The following is a 20,829-nucleotide window of genomic DNA, read 5'->3' as shown; positions in this document are numbered from 1 at the left end:
GCAACGATTTGAGAGTTATGGCCTTCCAAAGTTGGGCTACTCAAAATTTCTAAAATAAATGTCAAAGGTGTATTTGGTCGACTCTATATGTATTGCTAGGGTCTATCGGCCTTAAGTATTAAGTTTGAGTGTCTAGAACCTTCATAGGCGGCATAAAATTACCTATTTAAAAAAGGACCAAACATTGTCTAGGATAGCTTTAGGTGATAGTTTGCAGCTTTGTCTTGCAGATTATTGTAATGAAGGCACCCATGTGGGTTAGCATATTATAATTTTGAAGTCTATAATTCTGCATTTCTGGCAATAATAAGAAGCTCATATTTTGTTCTCACAAATTGTTGTTGATTCTTTGTATATGTTATGTGTTTATTATATTAAGGGGAACATCCTTCATCAAGTGGTATCAGAGCTAGAGTTCCTGAGTGTGTGGAGAAATTGCCAATTGTGAGGCAGTTCGCACCAAGATCATGGTTTGGGGTGTGCGTGTAGATAGATCGCCAACTATGAGGTAGTTTTCACTAGGGTTTCAATAGAAGTACGAAAATGCCTCCACGAAGAAAGCGTAGTGGAAGAGACAAAGGTGTTACACCCTAAGGATTTTAAAATCCTCTAGAGGCAAATGAAAGTATATCAGGAACAGATGTGCAGAGGAATGAATCTTGTCGTAGGAGATCATGAAAGTGAGGATGAAAGAGAAGAAGGAAACGTGGACCAAGCTGCAGCAGAGGAAGTTCTTAACCTAGAGGAGGCGAAGCTTTTAAGGCCATTTCCAATATTCGAAAAAGACCTAAGTTTGATGTTCCCACATTTTTGAGAAATCTCGACCTGGAGGAATTGATCGACTAGATCGATGAATTGGAAGAGTACTTTGAATATGAAGATATTGAAGATTCAAATACGGTCAAGTTTGCGAAACCAAACTGAAGGGTCATGCAAAAATTTGGTGGCAAGAGATCTAGTTGGATCGAAATAAAAGAGGAAAGGACAACATTGCCAGATGGGATCGGATGGTAGCTAAAATGAAGTGATGGTTCATTCTCGTGGATTATGAACTTGATATGTTGAAGAAAATGCAAGGGTTGAAGCAAGCGGGAAAATTTGTTCAACAATATACCGAAGAGTTCTACCAAGTTCTCCTTAGAACTGGCCATGCAGAAGCTGATAAGGAGAAAGTGGTTTGTTATCTTAATGGGTTAAGGCCAAGCATTCAAGAGGAGATGAATCTTGTTCGAGTGACTAGTATTGAGGTGTACTAGTTTTCCATAAGAGTTGAGGAGAAGCTAAGAAAAAAAAAAATGATAACAAGAGTAGTGGTAGAGGCTATGGTGGAAGATTTGGCAGACAGCCTTATGGAGGCTGACATGATGATCAAAAGGACAAGGATGAGGTTGGAAGTAGCAGTTAGAATCAAAGGGCGAAGAATTCCAATTATTTATGTGATCAAAACAATAGAGATCAAAGAGGAAGAGGTAGAGGACAAGGATCTGGAAGAGGAGGCTTCCATAGGAAATGTTTTCATTGCGGAGAAGAAGGGCATAAAGCATTTGAATGTTCCCAACACCAAGGAAGGACAAATCGACGAATAGAAGGTCAAGTCAAAGTTACACATGTTGATGAAGATTTCATATCATCACATTTTGAAGATGTTGAAAGAGGAGAAGTCCTCGTTAACAAAAGAGTCCTACTAAGTGTTGAGAATGAACCGAATCAAAGGAGCTTGTTTTGCACAAGATGCAGATGTGAAGATAAGTATTGTGGTGCGATCATTGATGGTGAAAGTATTGGCAATCTAGTGTTAGCAATGATGGTCACAAAGTTGAAGCTAAAGAGCTAGAAACACCTATGTCCATACTGTATTGCTTGGGTGCAAGATGACCACAAGATTATGGTCAGTGAGTAATGCTCAGTGAACTTCAAGATTGCAAGCTACTAGGATGAGGTGCTTTGTGATATCATACCAATGGACATGTCATATGTTGTTGGGTAGGTCATAGCAGTTTGACAGACATGTTGTACATGATAGGCGAGCAAATACCTATAGTTTAACCAAGGATGGAATGGAATATAAGTGGAAGTCGTTGAAGGAGAAAGAAGAAAAGGTATGTAGTGCTTCCAGAATATGTTTGGTTGATGGAAAGGAGTTTCTCCAAGGTATGATGTGTGATCATGGGTTATGCTATAATTCCAAAAGATGGTAAAGAAGAAGTACAAGAAGTACATTTAGAAGTTGCAGATATATTGGAAGAGTATTCTGATATTGTGTCAGATTATGTTCTTGATGGATTACCCCTAGTGAGGAAAATCAAACACCAGATGGATTTGATTCTAGGAGCAAGTTTGTCAAACAGGGTAATGCAAAAAATGACATCAATAGAAAGTGGAGTTGAACAAACAAGTTCATGAGTTGTTGTAAAAGGGGTTGATTCAAGAGAGTTTGAATCCACGTGTTGTACCAACAATATTAGCTCCAAAGAAAAATGGAGAATGGAGGATGTGCACAGATTCTCACACTATTAACAATATCATAATCAAGTACAGATTTACATTGCCAAGGATGGATGATATTATGGATTGTGTAAGTGGAGTTGTGTATTTCACAAAGATAGATCTGAAGAGTGGATACCATCAAATTTTCATCAAAGAAGGAGATGAATGGAAGATTGCATTCAAGACAAGGGAAGGATTGTACAAATGGTTAGTCATGCCTTTTGGGCTAACCAATGCACCAAGCACTTTTATGTGGCTCACGAATGAAGTACTAAAGGAGTTTATGGGTAAGTTTGTCATTGTTTACCTAGATGATATTTTGATCTTTAGCAAGATATTGGAGGAGCATTTGATACATATTCGAAAGGTGTTTGATAAGTTGAGGTAAGAGAATTTGTTGATAAACCCGAAGAAGTGTAGTTTTGTGAAGGAGTCACTCTACCTTAGATTTATAGTCTCAGCAGAAGGTCTGAAAATGGACCCAAAGAAAGTGAAGACTATCCTTCAATGACCTACTCCAAAGAGTGCTATAAAGGTAAAGATCTTTTCATGGACTAGCTAGTTTTTACAGAAAGTTCATACAAGGTTTTAGTAGTATCTAAGGACCCTTGACTGAAACGATGAGCGGGGTTAGGAACCAATTTAAGTGGATTGTAGGGACAGATAAGACTTTTAATCTGTTGAAATAGAAAGTTATAGAGCAGCCTATTTTAGCACTTCCAGATTTTAACAAGGTGTTTCAAATATATTGTAACACTAGTGGTATTGCGATAGGAGTTGTTTTGATCTAAGAAGGTATGCATGTTGCTTATTTTAGTGAGAAATTGAATAATGCAAAAAGAAAATATTATGTTTATGATCAGGAATTTTATGTTATAGTTCAGGTATTGAAGAAGTGGAGACACTATCCAAAGGCATTTGAAGTGGGTTAAGCTTTTACAGAGTTATATATTTGTTTCGAAACGTAGGAGTGGGAAGTCTAACAGAATTGTAGATGCTCTTAGTAAAAGACAACTTTTACTAACAATCATGCAGATTGAGGTGGTTGGGTTCAAGGAACTCGGTAATTTGTATCTAGAGGATCCTGATTTTGGTGAAGCGTGGAAGGCTTGTACAGAACCTATTACTCTTGACAAGACAAAGTGGTTGGATTTCATAATCCAAGATGGTATGTTGTTCAAAGGAAGTTAGTTGTGCATTCCAAGAAGTTCAATGAGAGAGAGTCTCATCAAGGAGAAGCATAGTGGAGGATTGGTTGGACACTTTTGTAGTGATAAAACCATTGCTTTGGTTGTTGAGAACTATTATTGGCCACTGTTGCAGAGAGATGTAAATAAGTTTGTACAGAGAATGTCAGATGGAAAAGGGAGTAAAGCAAAATACAAGGTTGTATCAACCATTACTTGTACCAGAGAAGTCGTGCAAGGATGTCAACATGGATCTTGTTCTTGGATTACTGAGGACTCAACGAGGGCATGATTCTATTTTTGTGGTGGTTGATAGGTTTTCAAAGATGGTACATTTCATTCCCTACAAAAAGACTAGTGGTGTTGTTCATGTGGCAGAGTTGTTTTTTAGAGAAGTGGTGAGACTACATGGTCTACCAAAGAGTATAGTTTCAGATTGAGATACCAATTTTTTTGGGTACCTTTGGCGTACATTATGGAAGAAATTGAAGACAAATTTAAAGTTCAGTTCATCACACCATCCACAAACTGATGGATAGACAAAAGTTGTGAATTAGAGTTTGAGAAATTTGCTGAGATGTTTGGTTGGAGGCAAGCCAAAAGGATGGGATCTAATTTTACCATAGGCAAAAAATTTATATAATAATTTTATCGACAAGAGTACTAGTAAATCACCATTCCAAATTGTATATGGGAGTAGTCCCAAAAATGCTTTTAAATTGCTACAGTTAGATAAAGGAGGGATAAGTAGTGTTGAAGCAGAAGAATTTGTTGAACATTTGAAGAACATCCATGAGGAGGTAAGAAAGCACATTATAAAGATGAATACACAGTATAAAGCTAAGACAGATGTGAAAAGGGGGTATAAGGAATTTCATATTGGAGATGAAGTCATGGTTCTTTCGAGAAAGGAGTGTTTTCCAATGGGTATATATAATAAGCTGAAAATTAAGAAGTTTGGACCATGCAAGATAGTGAAAAGGCATGATTCTGAAAATGCCTATGAAGTGGAGTTGTCTGTTGAATTGAATATTTCAATAGTAGTTAACATTCCAGATTTGACAGAGTATTATGAATGAGGTGATGGAGATGAAGTTGCAGAAGTGAAGTGGAGTATTCCAACAACTAATTCGGCTACAAAGGAGATTGAGGAGATATTGGATAGTTGTGTTGGCAAAAGTACAAGGACCAGAATTTATGAAGAATGGCTAGTCAAATGGAAAGGAAGGCTAGTAGAAGATTCATCATGGCTAGCAAGGGAGGAGGTTAACCATCATCGTTTCCCTTTGAATACCTGAGACGTGACAGGGTCACTTCTCAAATTACCCTACGTCTTTGATGCAAGAGCATCTTGGGTGTAAGAGCAATCTTGCATCAACCAAAAATATTTCATTTTAGTTGTTTGAATAAGGCTTGTCTTAATCAAGAGTTATTGTTTGTGGAGGCTTGCTACTTAGTAAGCCAATCACACAAGCTCAAAATGCTCTAATTTTAGAGGTAAAGGTTCATTTTAAATATATCAACTTGTTAGCAGAGTTTCATGGCCAAATTATATGTATTTGTTAAGTTATTGCAGATTTTCGATGTGTAATTTTGGTATAAAAACTTCAGGCTCAATTTTGAAGGCCTTAGAGGCTCTGGATGAGGTCTGAAAACCCGATGGACGAGCACTTGTGTCAAATTAAGCTTGTAGATCAAGAGTTGGGGTTTCCAAAAAGTGGTTATAATAGTCAATCAGAGCAACGGTTTGAGAGTTTTGGCTTTCCGAAGTTGAGTTAGTCAAAATTTCTAAAATAAATGTCAGGTGTATTTGGCTGACTCTATATGTATTGTTAGGCTCAATTGGTCCTAGGTATTAAGTTTGAGTGTCTAAAACCTTCCCAAGCAGCATAAAATTGCCTTTTTAAGAAAGGCTCGAACATTCTCTAAGGCAACTCTGGGTGATAGTTCACAGATTTGTCTTGCATATTACTATAATGAAGGCACCCATGTGGGTTAGCATATTGTAATTTTGAAGTTTGCAATTTCGCATTTGTAGCGATAATAAGAAGCCCATATTTTGTTCTTGCAAATTGTTGATTCTTTGTTTATGTTATGTGTTTATGGTATTAAGGGGAGCACCCTTCATCATCTTTGGTTTAGTTTTTTTCTCTCAAATTCTCTACATAACTTTTCCTTTCATATCTTCTTATCCTCTTTCAAGGCTTGTTGCCTACTCACCACTAACTTTTCAAATATAAGATCACGAATACTACCCTTAATTTCTATAAGATTCTTTTTAAAGTTCAATAAATACATAATAATTAAATTTTCAATAGTTTCTTGGTCATCATTATTATACCTCAAATAGTATTTTTTCATTTGATCAAGTTTACCTTATTGTTCAATCCTTGGAGTGATCTTTTTGACATTTGGTTTCCACTTATTCCTTTCTTCCTCAATATCAATCTTTGCTAACATAGGAGTAACTGTAGTCAAAGGTTCATCACCTTTAGTCTCTTTGTTCTTTTCTATTTTCTTCTCCCTTTTGTCTTTTTCTTCTCTATGACCTTAGGTTTCTCTAGGCTTGGGCCTTGGGCCTTTGCCTTTTGCTTTGAAAATCTGGTAAGTGCCTTCTCAACTAGTTCATTTGTCCTTGTTGTAGGAGAAGTCCTTATAGACCTCTTAGTTTCTTGGTGAGGTTGTGGTGTGACCTTAACAACTAGAATTTGAATTTTTGGTGTATCTTGCAACTCAATGGTCATAATTCTTTCTTTTATAGGCTTAGTGCTTGTACTATCTAGCTTGGCCCTTGAGGGGACTTCACTACTCTTCTTAATCTGTGTCCATTCATCTGTGGTGATACCTTCTTCAATAACAATCTTTTCAACTATTTTCTCTTCCTTGTGCCTTCGTAAAGTTTCTCTCTTACTTGACTCAAATTATCCTTGCATGTGCCCCATCTTTCAACTTCTTTATCTCTAGGTGATGCAAGCATCACTTTTGCATATTTTTCTAGTGCTTTCTTTTTAACCTCATATCCTAGAGGGTGAATAAAGATCTCTATAGGATCAACAACCTCCATACAAGTGTTATTTGTCTCAACCATAAAACAAATAGTCTCTGCATATTTCTCTACTATGAATCTTGATATCCTATATCTTTATTTCATTTCTTACGAAAAACCTTTAAACATACCAAATAAGTTTGTGGTGATATTTCATCTATACTACATGTTATAATGCTTTGTGATTAGTTCCATGGTGGGTTTGTCATTTATCCATGCATAAGGTGCATGTTTGGAAACTTATGCAGGACATGAAAGAATATGTGCAATATAAGTGACCCAAATCTAAATGGTTAACTCTTATCATGCTTAATCCATCTTAGATTCTCAAATAGTTATTGCCTCAATATCTCACAAACATCAAAATGCTCTCTTTCCACTACCATTTTGTATGTTGTTTGTATTACTTCGACTAATACAAAATTGTGTCTTGTACTATAGTGGATTTTGTATACTACATCTTGTTGTCTTATACCTAACAATGCCATTGCCCTATTATCCCACTTAGTTCATGTGTTAACTTCAACTTCTTTCTTTACCATTTAGTTTCTGCAAGCACTATCCTAGCATTATCCAATCTAGTTACCAAGTGAATTAATTCCTTAGTAATCATAGTGGGAATATCTCCTAACCAAAAGAATTGGTCATGAATCCTTCTCATCATTATCCTAATCCATTCTAGTTCCTCATAGTCCATATATTGTAGAATTTTTAGGTTTTCCAAATGTGTTAACTCAAGTTTAAGGGTCTTATCTGCATTGTATAACTCTGCTAAGTCTTTCTTTATATCCTTATTGCTAATTGATTCAAATTTATAGTGAATGTAAGCTATTGTGTCTTCTACCCATAAAACTCCTTCTGGGGTTTGTGAAAATACACCAACATGGTCATCTTCCATAGACACAAATGGATTTTCTTAAATTGATGCCTAGGCCTATCATTCACATTGCATAGTTGTGGCTTATACATGATTTACAACTTCAAAAATAACCACAATTGATTAAAGATAACAACTTCACAATGCGTAAAATACCTCGTGACGATCTATTAGGGATTTCTACAAATTCTTTGAAAACCCTTTGATTCTCCTTCAACTCTTCAATTCTAACTCTCTTATGTCTTCTATTACTTGAATGGTGATAGTGAGATCAAATTTAGCCTTTTAATTCTTAGCAAAATCCTTATGTCATTAATGCATTCAATGAAGTACAAAAAGTTTATAGTCTTTAAGAAAACATGCTCAAATTCATGGCAAACTTCACAGCATTGTATTGAGATCTGTGAATTTAGATACAGGTCATGTGATGCCTTACATACCTCATGTCAACTATGCATACCTTAATTATTTAGATTTGGGGTCTAATATTTTTCTATTTAAGTGCTCCCCCTATAGCAACGATGCTTATTTAGGTTGAAGTAGAGGGTTCAGTGCTTGACACTTCTTCCCCTTTGTTCTTTATGTTTACCTGATACTTTTCCTTCCATACCTTGATGTTTGCAACACTAACTTTCTTCAAAAAGGTCTTGTCAATGTTTTCATACTAAGTTTTATTAACATTGTTTTTCCTTCTTCCAGCGTAATTATTCCTTTTGACATTAGGTGTTCTCATGTTGTTCACAAATCCATTAAATCTGCAATACAAAGCTATGTGTCACAAATTATTACAATTATTATATGTAACAACTGAATTTCCATACGTTGATCAATTCTAATTAACTTGCAATTTGCAAATTCTGGCTATGTGTTCAAAGTCATTACATTTATAGCATGTGACAAGACAATTTATAACAATGTTAATTCTCAAAGGTCTTCTTGCCATCATGTTAGCTTTCTCATTTGTTCTTCCACTGGATCTCTTAATAGGTTTCTTGGATTCATGTGATTTATATCTATAAAGCCAACAATTAAAATAATATCTAGTAAAAAGTTTTGTATCCATGTTACCTCTGTTATCTTTCTTCATGTGTCCATATTTGTTGCATGCATAGCATCTTCCCTTGAATTTTTTCCTATTTTCCTTGGGTTCCACATTGTGATCTAATATCTTATTTCAATCTTATACAAGGTCCTACTCAACCAAGTTTTTAGTTTCCTTAGAATATTCTCCTATTTATCTAACCCTTTTCATGTCTCTCTTAGGCTTTTATAACATCAGTTTCTCATCAAGTTTGACAATACTTGATTATAACTTAAAAAGATATAACTTTGTATCAACAAGATCACCTTTAACAATATCATTATACTTCTCAAGTTCCTTGAATTTAAGCTTTCAATCATCAAGTTCTGATTTTACTTTTGCAAATTGAGTGCTCAAAACCTTACATTCAATAGTTTTATCTTTCATATCTACTTCAAGATTGTCTTTCTCTGACTTATTCTCATCTAATATCTTGACTAACTTGAGTGATGTAACTTCAAGCTCATGCTTTAGTGCTTTATTTTTCTTCTTCAGTTTTATAACCTAATATGATTCCTTGATTTATTCAGCTAGTTCTTTTCTTTTCGCCCTTGAGGCATCTATCTGATCTTTAAGCTTCTTTATGCAATCTTGTGCAGCCTTGAGTTTAGCTTTCAATCTTTCCCTCTCACCATTTTCTTCATCCAATTCCTGAAGTGTTAATTTACACTTGCTTTGCAAATCTACTTCATAAATTGTGATCTTCCTCAAGTTGTTAAACTTCTTCTAAGTAACTAAACTCTGATAAGATAAGATAAATTTATTAATGTCCAATAAGAGACCAACGAGGGTCTAAGGGACTGGAAACAATACAAAGGGAAAACGCCAGTAGGGGGAGCACCAAACGGTTTTCGCAGAAAGAATGTGAAAGCAAAACAACAAAAGAAACAAGAAAAAGAAATAACAACAGCTAAGAACTCCTCACAGGTGAGAAGTAGTCTAGAATGGAAAGGTGGACATTAGAGCAATCAGGTACTCTGGAAGGTCGCCTCTGAGGTCTACTAGAGGGGCATTGCTAAGTGTAATCTCTGCAGGGTTTCACAAATCTGGTGTGAATCGAGATAGTGCAAAGAGGTCGCTTCGATCCTCGGGCAGGAACTATAGGACTGAAGAAAGAGGTGATGAGTTGTGTAGGAGTCGATGGCAGCAAAGCTGGAGTTGCAAAGTGTTCTCGTGAAGCTGCATGGTCTCTTGAAGGTAGAGTGCAAGATAGTTTTGGTCAATATATCTGAACGATGAGGGAAGAGACCGACACTCTCTAAACAAATAGTAGAATCTCCCTTGGATCTCATAGTAAATGGGACAATGAAAAATAAAGTAAGACTCAATCTCCACCTCCCCAAGGTGGCAAAGCCGACAGATCCTGTCCTCCCTACCAATTTAGTGATCAGTTTGAATATATAGCCAATAAGATCCCACCCTAAAGGATCCCAAGGAGATGCGAAGAGCGTGAGTCCAACAACTAGTGAGGTATTAGGGACGTAAGATGATCGCGTCTTGGATATCAAGAAAGTGCTCAACATAGAAGGTCATATGCAAATGAAGCCCACCTAGGGGATTCCTCCAAGTTGTGATAACATATTGTCTGCAGATGTCAAGTCTAACATCCTCATTCAACTCCTGCTAAGGTCGAAGAAGATAAGATGGAGTGTCTAGAGAAAACTGGAAGGGGGGAAGACGACCCAAACTAATACCAATTGAGCCCAAGAGAGTAGAGAACTAGGTGTACCAACAACAAGACCTATGACCAGAGTCTAAACCCGCAACCTCCATAGAGGAATAGTAAGCCAAATAGGAATATCTGTGACAATCGTTGGAGGAATCAACGAAGCTCTAGAGCTGGTGAAGAAGCCAAACTAAATCAAAGATGGTCCCCAATCTGAAAGGATGAGCACCAAACTCAGCCAAGACGATATTGTGTGGTGTGAACCAGTGACATCTGATAGTGTACTGAAGGAAAAGAGTTTGGACTCTCTCAGCAAAGGCCCAGTTAGACTCTAAGAGGAAGGGGCCCCAAACGGTAGAGCCATAGAGGACAGTCGACTTGACCAAGGAGTCAAGAAGAGACATCTTATGAAACACATAACACCATATTTGTTGACTAGGGAAAACCCTGATGGAGATGGTGACCACATAATGATGCACTAATTAAAATATACTCAGTTAGGAGTGTTGACCATGTTAGGAGTCTTTTACATCATTTAGTACATCAATCCTTGTTAGAGGACTTGGCCTTATTAGCAGACTTGGCCTTGTTAAAGGCCTCAACCCTGTTAGGAGTTGTATTACAAAAGGAGCTCACTTCTCATACAATGAATTACAATCTATATAAGAGATATAGATAATATAACAAAAATTGACAAAACTGATATGTTCAATATATGATTAGTCCTTATGTGTTTCTTGCTTCTAACCATGCACATCTAACAACTCATCGCATCTGACCATCATACATACATATACTAATGTACATATAGCTTGCATAAAAAAATCATAGCATTGTGTCACTTCGCATATCCAAAATGCCTTCTTATATACCTTTTACATTTATTATGTCCATTCAACCTGATAGCAAAATGTGTAAACACTTATTAAAACTTTTCATCTTAATCTGCTAAGTGAGGGTTAAAATCTAAGGTGTCATCCCTACATTGCCAAGTTCTTGAATTGTCAAGACAATTAAATTCCTTAGCTAAATTATTCGTTCTTTGCCACTTACTCTAATTTTGCGATAGTGAACTGACTTCATGCTTTCCAACCAAAACACATGCCAATTGTTATATTGATACTGGTAATCTTAACTATGTCATCTACAAATTTTGTCATATCATATTCTAAAATTGTTGCCAATGATATTACCTCAGTGAAGCTCGTTAAATAAAATTGTATCTCTACTAATAATAGTCCTCTATTATACTTAGCCAATTTCGTCATCCACCAAAACCAAAATTGTACCTTTACTTCACACAACCTTAAAGTGTGAGATTGTTTCCATAAATGAAAACATTCATGTAACCATGCTAGCCAACTTTCCAACAAGTGGATGAGTCTCGTATTGAGGTGAAGACTACTTTTGTGAAGTTGGACGTGGTTATTTCTCCTATTGAGGTGGAAATATTCTGGGCAGGTTCTCCAAGGCTCCGGGGAATGGTATTAGCCCTCCAACTTGAAGAGTTATTTTGATTGATAAGCTCCTTGTAGTCTAAGTTCTTAACCTTGTTGTGATGAGTAGGGCTTTGTGTATTCAAGTTAAAGGATCTCCTATTAAGGTGGAGATTTTTTGAGCTCTATGTTATGATCATGTTGATGGTCAGTAGTTTAGTGACTTCTTCTTGGTGTTGTGTGTTCGACGTGTTAATCTTATTAAGGTGGAACCCTTTTCAATTGAGGTGAAAAGAGAGATTGCAACTTGTTCTCAAACTGGCAATAAGGGTGTTGTTGTTGGGTACAAAAAGATCTTTGTCATCCTCACCCTCTTTGAAGGTTTTTTTGAGGCCCTTGGTGTAGGTGGTTGCTAGTGTGTTGTTGGTTACCACTATTGGCACTCTCTTTGTCACTATTAGTTCAAGCCTTCAACTCTTCATTGCACTTGGTCTCTACTGGCCTTACGTTCTCTTAGGTGGTTCAGTTGTATATGTACTTTTATTTTTTATATAAGTAAAAGGATAATGTGTTCCTATTTACTTTACTAGATGTTGTTAATGTGCTATTAACAATGGCCTAGCTCCAATGCTCTATGGTTGCCTCTATTGTTCCATGGGCCAACTCCCTTATTTGTCGTTGTTTTTATCAAAAGAAAAAGAAGTATATTGAAATAATTATACGCAAAAAAATCATTAGAAATGTTTCTCTCAACAACTCTGAGTGCATATATAAGGTTCCATATGGAAAGTATTTGACAACTGGGAATTGTTGAAACTACGTTGTGTGTTTTCGATGTTTTATATGTGCACAAGGCAATGGAGTCTACATGTGAATACTCCTTATGATTTTAAAGTGGCTTTAAGAACTCATAAACCACTTTTGGGGTGGCTATTAATATGTAGACATGCATAGATTTGAGTATGACATATTTTTTATTGTATTATGAATGGTTGGGATTTTTTTTTTTTAAAACACCTAAAAGGGGGAAATTGTTGGGGTCTCATGAAGAGGGCTTCCTAAAAAATAGAATTGAAGCTGCTCAATTTTTTTTAAGAAAAGTTTTGAGTTGGCAGTCTCATGAATTTTGTAGTGCAATTTATCTTAAACATTTGAACTCTAAGATAGTGTGGCCTTGGGAATACAAAACATTTGCATTCCACATTTTGTGCTTCAAAAAAAAAAGTAAAATATCATTTTCCCTCCAAAATTAATTTTTAAGGAAAAATTGAATTTAAATGTCAAATGGAAAAAAGTATTCCTATTTTGAAGGAAAGAACTCCCAAATAGTAGGGGCTCCTATTTTGAGGCAAAGGATTCCAAATACTCCTCTAGTAAGAAAAATTGTTCATGGGACCCACTCTTCCTAAAAACTAGAAACCAAAGCCCCCCAATAAGACCCAACCCTTAGATTTTACATCTTATCATGGTACAAAAATAGTTTGAGCATTCATGGACCACTTTTATGTGCCTATTAATATGTGATATACTAAATACTATTTTTTTATTCTATCATTTGTTATGGATTGTGTGTACATTACTTCTATTGTAGATTAAATGTTCAAAATTATATCCCACTTTTATAGAAAAAATTACCAATACAATAAAGTGTGACTTCTTGTACGTTTAAAAGTAACATATTTAATGAAATACAATAAAGTAAAAAAAATTAATGTGATGTATTTCTTTTAAATAACATAATAAATGCTTATTAATAAAAAATGGCAAACTATATTTCCTTCATATTTAGTGGACTAAAATGTTTGGATGGAGAGATCCTAAGAAAATCTACTAGGGACTTGATAAATGAGCATGTATCAATAGCTATTATAGTAGTTAGGAAATAGTCGATTAGTAAAAACTACAAGGAATCAATATATGTGCACATATACATGTGCAACGATACACTTACAAGTCAAAAAAAACAATTTGTAGTTGGACAAAGACCCATCTCCAACCCCCTGGGATATGTCTTGATGACCTAGACATGCATTTAGTACCAGAGGTCTAGAATAATTATACCAAGAGGGAATAGGAGTTTTGGAAAAGAAAAGAAAAAAACTAAATGTCCCCCTCAATAAAATTTATATTTTAGTTTAGGATTTAGACTTCTTTCTAGAGGTCTTGCTTGATTGCAAGAGACTTTAAACAATGGTCTCCCAGAGACTCTTGTTGTTTCCCAAACAGATAAAACACATTTCCCTAAAATTTTAAAAGTTAAATACACTAGGAAGGTAGAAAATAAACACACCACATAAGAAAAACATGAGCCAACGCATCACAAAAGTTAACGCAAGTTAACAAGAACACAAACATTTGTTAATTTTGTATTTGTAATTGAATGCAAAACTGTAGACATGCACACACACATATCTATATATACAGGTATGTGTGTGTGTGTGGGTGTGTGTGTTATGTGTATGCACACACACACACACACACACACACAATGTGTACATACATACATACATATGTATATATAATATGTACATATATTACATAAATGTGTGTGTATATTATGTGTACACACACACACACACGCATACACATGCGCGCGCACACGCACACACACACAAACGTTGTTGTTGTTGTTCTTTCAATTTGATTAAGTAGACTTTGAGGTATACACAATGAGGATGAGTTCTATTAGATCCTTGAAAGCTCGGTAACCATTTTCTTTCTTCATTCTTGTTAGTATGTCTACATTCATATTCATAAATATAATCTATAATCACATTCTCATCTCTAGTCTATATTCACATTCTCATATCTATAATCACATATAATACAAGAAGAATTGGAAGCGTTAAAAGATTCAATGATTAGTTTGGGTTGTTGCCTTCAACTTCCTTATACGTTTTGTCTGTAGTCATAGTTAGTTTTACAAATATACACATTTTTAGATTTTCTATAAATCATTAAGTTAGATATTTAAAAATTTGGTAGATCTCCAAGTACCCCGTCTCTTATTTTGAAAAATACTTATATCACTACCAAAACCAATTTTTGGAGTCTCCAAGTATCCCTATCTCAATGCAACCTTGAATTAATCATATTGTAAGACATAAAACACTCAATAATGCATGTCATGGTGCACATGTTTTAATTTAACTTTTTTTGAAATGATTTGGGACTACATAATAAAGACATGGTTGATTATGCTACATGGTTGATATTCAAAACCCCAAACAATAATTCTAAGCTTTTGACTCATATATAGAGATATATTCAAACTTGGGTGTGCATATACTAGATCTTCTCCCCTATTGTAATTCAATATTATAGTCTCTTTGAAATTCTATAGCTCAAAAGTAACCCTAAAAGGCTTTAAGTCATGGTGCCTCAAACCAAAACTGGCTTCCAATTACATCTTATTCTCTTGTTTATGGAAGAGTTTTTATGGTATTTTTGGTCAATTGTCTCTTTCCTAACATCAATTCTTTTTAGAAAGAAACATGTCAGCATACATAGATGTTGGCACCTCTATCTTTATATAATAGATTACAATGATTTGATACATCTAAACTACAACCCTCCTTCAATAAACAGATATCTAAATAATGTATTCCTAACACCATTTTCAAAAACCATATCTACCAATAAAAATGCTTCAAAAGCTTAAATATTATATGAATTGTCTACATTATGCTCTTAATTAAAATATAGAATCAACATCAGCTAGTCTTCATTTTACCAAATTTAAGTGCCAAAGTATACATGCTCTATATTTATGGAATGAAAAGATATGTTGATTGTTCCATATACTTGTGATATTGCTGTCAAGATTCAATTGTGTAGTATTTTGAATTAAACTCATTGACTCAAATTTGATTGGTAGTAGTTCACATGAATCCATCTCTAATGAGAATGAATGGAACGCTAACACTCATTGCATCTAGGTGATGGTCACAGAGGTGAAGCAGTAGAATATCCTGAGAGGTCACACATCCTAGTACTACTTAAACATGCTTAACTACGAAATTTCTTCATGATTAAACTCATTCTACTTGAAAAGTGGTTAAATTCTTGCCTCTGTACAGGCAGCAATATAAGACCTAAGTTCAATGGTACCATTGTCACGACAAATTTGCCTTCCATTTGTGCTTTACTAGAAAAACGATGAGGTGCTCTACTTTTGAGTGAGCAAAGCCTCTTGTCATTTGCACACAGGCGAGACCACTGGAATTTTACAGCTTTCAAGGCAGGAAATAAGAACTTGATAATATTCAGGAGCCTAAAGTTACTGCTCTTTCTTGCACCAATAGCTAATTATAACGCTTCATATCGGCAAACAGTTTAGCTTGCAATTTTTTAAGAAAAATATCTTAGATGCCCACATTCCTTTAAACAAAAAGAAACAACTTTAAAAATATAAAATTATATAATGAACTCGGCTGGAGATAACATACCCGCTGAAGTGCCAATGAAAGCACTACAATTGGAGTCCATAATGATGACCTTAAGCTGGGTTCCACTGAGCAGGGTTTTGTCATTTCTAACATCTTCCAGTGCCAATTCAATGGCCTTTTTAGCCACTCTCCCAATTGTGGAATTATAAGCCACAAGTGCACCCACATTCACAGTTGCAGGTCTATCTCCATATTGTGCCAAGCAGAAGCATATCCAATCAGGAAAAATCACAATGGAGGCAATAACCAATCCCATAAATGCCATCCAATTTATCATTGCGAAAGAACCCCTAATTCTATCGATTCCTCTTCACTCACACAATATAAATGAGCCAACAGATTTGGGAAGCAAAATCTAATACCCAAATTTGGAATTCAATTAAAAAACATTTAATAGGGTTTATTAAAATTTACTGATTCCTCAGCAAGGACACAATAACGAAATAACTTTTGTTTTAAGAGGGAAAACCCAACACCACAAATTGGAACCCAAATGAAAATCATTTGCTCATGTTCATTAAAAATTTGTTGTTTCCTCTATCACCAAATAATCTTTGTCGGATTCATAATGGCGATATGTTTTTTCCTTTTTGTTGGCGGTGGGGTTTCATTTCCCCCAAATAAAATTTATAGCAGGGACCCATTAAAGAGATTTTTTTTTCCTTTCTGTTGGAACTTGATGGTTAAGCATGCCTAATGTGAGAATCACATTCTGTCCATACAGGAATTTTTCTGCCAATCTCATAGATAAATCCAGTGAACACCTAAATCAATGTATCTAATATTAAAGTAAATGGCTCGTTTGAGATTGATATGATGGCTTACGCCTGAAGCATCTTTTTTTTCCCTTTTTCTTTTTCTTTTTCATTTTCCCGATTACTTGATAAAAGGAAAATGCCTTAGAATCATAAGCCGAAGTGCATACAAAAGTCTCACAGAGCATTTTCACCAAAAACCAGGTCCAATCAGGAGGAAGAGTTGCACTTACAGCTGATTTAATAAAGTTGTGAGTTGTCGAAACGAATAACAGAAGCCCATTTCTCTTTCCGTGCATTCACAAATCTGCAACATTCTAGACATTTTACCACATTCCTGAGGAGAAGGGAAAATACAAAATATCAGAGGGCATTTGCTTTTTAACCAATACTTTTGACTTGGGGTAATTAGAACATATTCTTGGACAGAGCGGAACGTATATTGAAAGCAAGAGTTTTGTTCAATTTCTTTTAGGTACAAACTTTTACATGGTATTTGATCTGACAATAGAATAGCATAAGTTTTTGACATTTTCTTCACAGTAAATCTCATATCTGGTATGATATTTGTGATCCCATGGAAGAATTCTAGAAATACTCAGCAACGAAGAGGGAAGAAATAATAATAAAGATAAAAATATCTGGTATGATATTTGTGATCCCATGGAAGAATTCTAGAAATACTCAGCAACGAAGAGGGAAGAAATAATAATAAAGATAAAATTGGATTGCAAGATGATGATGTGAAAAGTTACATAGAAGGTAACCACTTCAGGAAATAAATGTTTGAAATAGTTTAGATGCGTTAAATAGTTTTGAACAAACAAATAAATTCAATGAGTTGAGATTGATTATGTAATGAAAGTATATCTTATCTTTCTACTATAGTAAAGGTTGTGTTCTAAGAATTGAATTGAAGATTTGCCATTAAATTATTATAAATAATTAAATAATTTTGAACAAACAAAGAAATATGATGAATTAAAGATTGATGATGTAGTGTCATAATAAAAATATGTAAGTTATTAGTTATCTTTTCAATATGGTAAAGGTTATGTTTCAAAGAATGAAAGAGGAATTGTCACTCTTTCTCACTCTTCATTTGAAAGTGCTCTCTACTATTACAAATGGATTATGTTTGGCACATGATAGGGTTGTTCTAGTTTTTGTCATTCTTACATCTAGGGTGTTTGTTGCTTCGGATGAAGAGTTAGTTCCTTGGACACCACTCAGTGCAATATCGCTCTCAACAAGTAGGAGGGAATGGAGAATAATTGATTCTTCAAAAAAATCTCGTAAAGCTATTAAAGTTATGTAGAGCCCCTCTAGGGTTCCCCCTTTGTTATCAATTGAGGGGCGAGAATCCTTTTTAGTAGATTCTACATTCACTTGTTGAGAAGGTTTGTTCAAAATTTGGCTTTTCTCTTCTTAAGAACTTTTATGGAGCTAGATAAGATAAGATAAGATAGTTTATTAATGTCCAACAAGAGGCCACAAATGGGCCTAAGGGACTGTAAATACAAGCAAGGGCTAGCAGGTAGCAGGACCACCAAACGGTGTCTGTGAAAGAAAAAGCACAAAAACCAAAAGAAGAAGCGAGTGAGAACCACCCCGACAAAGAGTAGGGATCTAAGCTCAAAGAGAGAGAGAGAGAGAGAGAGAGAGAGAGAGAGAGGGAAAGATGTGCCACCTAGGAAATGTAGTAGCCTTTTAGGACCTACTTTGATCTCGACTCCCAACCAGCAGGGAAAGTGTCATGAATCACAACCTTGAGGTTTCTGATCACTGCCCATTTACCCTCTTGTTTGGCAACCACAACAAGAGCTCGAGCTTCCTTAAGTTCTACCACCTATGATCTAGTGAGATCCTCATCAAGATAAATCTTGATGGGGAGAGAAAAGAGTTTCCTCTTTGTCCTAAGTGTCTGAAGGCCGGTCAGCAAGTGAAAGGAACCGGAGAAAGAGGGTATTGTCATGTCCAACCCAAGCACAATCAAGTGAGATGTTAGTGATATCCAGTTGGTCTTTAAGGAAGGAGTAGCTAGCTACAAGAGTCTCAGGGCAAGGAAGAGGGAGACTGTGGACCCTCAAGTTTAGCTCACGAGCACGCTTGACCCTTTCATCTACTATCTTAGTCTAGACTAGCTTTTCAACACTGGAGAGAGTAGCAGAAGGAGGAGGGGAGGAAGAAGAAATGGGGTTACTACAAATAGATGCCCAAGATTTCAGTTGCTATTCTGTTTCAGTTTGTAGGGAGCATTGTTTTTTATTGAGTTTCTCTTGTTTCAACCTCAAATCATGGATCTCCATCTTTTGCATTGTGCGTTCGAGTGTTGCTTGAATTTCTTGAAATTTTTTGAGGCTAGTGACCGGCTTCTATTGTAGGCAATCTAGTTGGTCCTTAAAATCTGTTTGTATACCTGTGAGAGAGTTGTCTACGTGTTGTTTCAAGTCATTAACTGTCTTGCATAGGGACTATACGGTATCACGAAGAGTTTGATTCTCAGATTCGACCTCTTTCAACTGAATACAGAGCTTATGAGAGAGCGAGGATGCTACAACAACAATGTCTTTTAGGGCTGCATTATCAGTCTCAACTTTTGTCATCCAGTCAAGTAGCTGCTCGAATGTGATTGGGTCGGATATGGGGTCCATAGCAGACAAACAAAGGTTTGGCATTCTATCAAACAGTTTGAACCCATAGGCACAACCCTAGATGTTGAGATTAAGATGATAGAAAAAGGACATGTTACCCCTCCAAGAAGAGAATGTGAAGGAAATCTAATAATTACACAAGTATTATGTTGAGGTTATGAAGCACCTATAAATGGACCACCTCAAGTGCAACTTTGTTGGCCTACACTCAAATATATAGAAAACACCAAAACAACTAATTTCATTACTATATAATAAAACATAATGACTTACAAAACAATTTGGAAAATATTTTTTATTTTTTAACTTTCCAATATTCAAAAGATTCTCTACCCTAAGAATGTATGCCAAATCTAGTTGGATTTGTGAGTGATGCATGGAAAATCCCTTAAAAAAACTATTTGTCATAAAAAAGGCTATCATCTAAAAGGCTTGAAAAAGCCATGAATCCAAGTCTAAACATTATGTGATCTAAATCATAGATAAGAAGTTATTTGAGAGAAACTTGATATTCATTAAAAAGGCAACAGAGATCAAAGAATCCTTATTAGAATGTCAAGTTGATGTTATTCATGTTGCTGTCATTAATGGTTGTCATTGATATCAGCATATCCTATATATATATATATATATATATATATATATGTTTTGATGTTGATTGATTTATATTGATAGCCTTGGAGTATTGGTAGAGGTGTTCACCAAAGGATGTGTGTTCAATGTCTATCCTTATTATTTTTGGTGATGGTTCTATTTAGCATGCAACATATGGTGGATCAATTGTTAGGGTTTGGTCCTATTCGTACACCAATTTATGTCATCTAATGTTGAGGCAAGCATTTGATTATTTACACAAGTTTTGAGAGATGGTTAAAGAAATGCCTTGGTTACACATGTCAACAATAAAACCTTAATCCTTGCGGGTCCCTTCTAGTGAGCCATGTGTCATGATCACGTAAGTTTTTGAGGAAGATGAAAAGAAGAAACAACAACACCCACCAGTGTGACACATGTCCATGGCCAAGTTTGAGGAAAAGAATCACCTCAATCAATTAGGGCGAGTATCATGTCATTGTGAAGCAATGCTTGAGTATCTCCATGTGTTCAAAGGGTTTGCCCTGATAGATTGTTTTGCAATTGTAACATTTTTCTTTGATTTCAACTATCATAATGATCTTTTTGGCATGCTTGG

At 35.5% G+C, this 20,829-nt stretch overlaps 1 protein-coding gene across 2 annotated transcripts in view; it reads right to left on the bottom strand.

Moving 5' to 3' along the window:
• Positions 1 to 17,402, bottom strand: part of LOC149541062 (glutamate receptor 3.4-like) — a 164,505-nt gene extending 147,103 nt beyond the window's left edge. The window contains exon 1 of one of the 2 annotated variants that reach the window (XM_089802056.1): positions 16,229 to 17,402. In XM_089802056.1, the coding sequence (XP_089658182.1) occupies positions 16,229 to 16,505 (277 nt within the window). In that variant the 5' untranslated portion in view covers positions 16,506 to 17,402. The remainder of the gene's footprint in view (positions 1 to 16,228) is intronic. The other variant, XM_089802055.1, reaches the window with a different exon arrangement.
• Positions 17,403 to 20,829: the final 3,427 nt, after the last annotated feature.

This window comes from Cupressus sempervirens, chromosome 9, assembly GCF_028749045.1.
Source record: "Cupressus sempervirens isolate cs-2001-9-10 chromosome 9, ASM2874904v1, whole genome shotgun sequence".
NCBI lineage: Eukaryota > Viridiplantae > Streptophyta > Pinopsida > Cupressales > Cupressaceae > Cupressus > Cupressus sempervirens.
The sequence above is the reverse complement of the archived record's forward strand: the minus strand, read 5'-3'. Positions and strand labels throughout refer to the sequence as shown.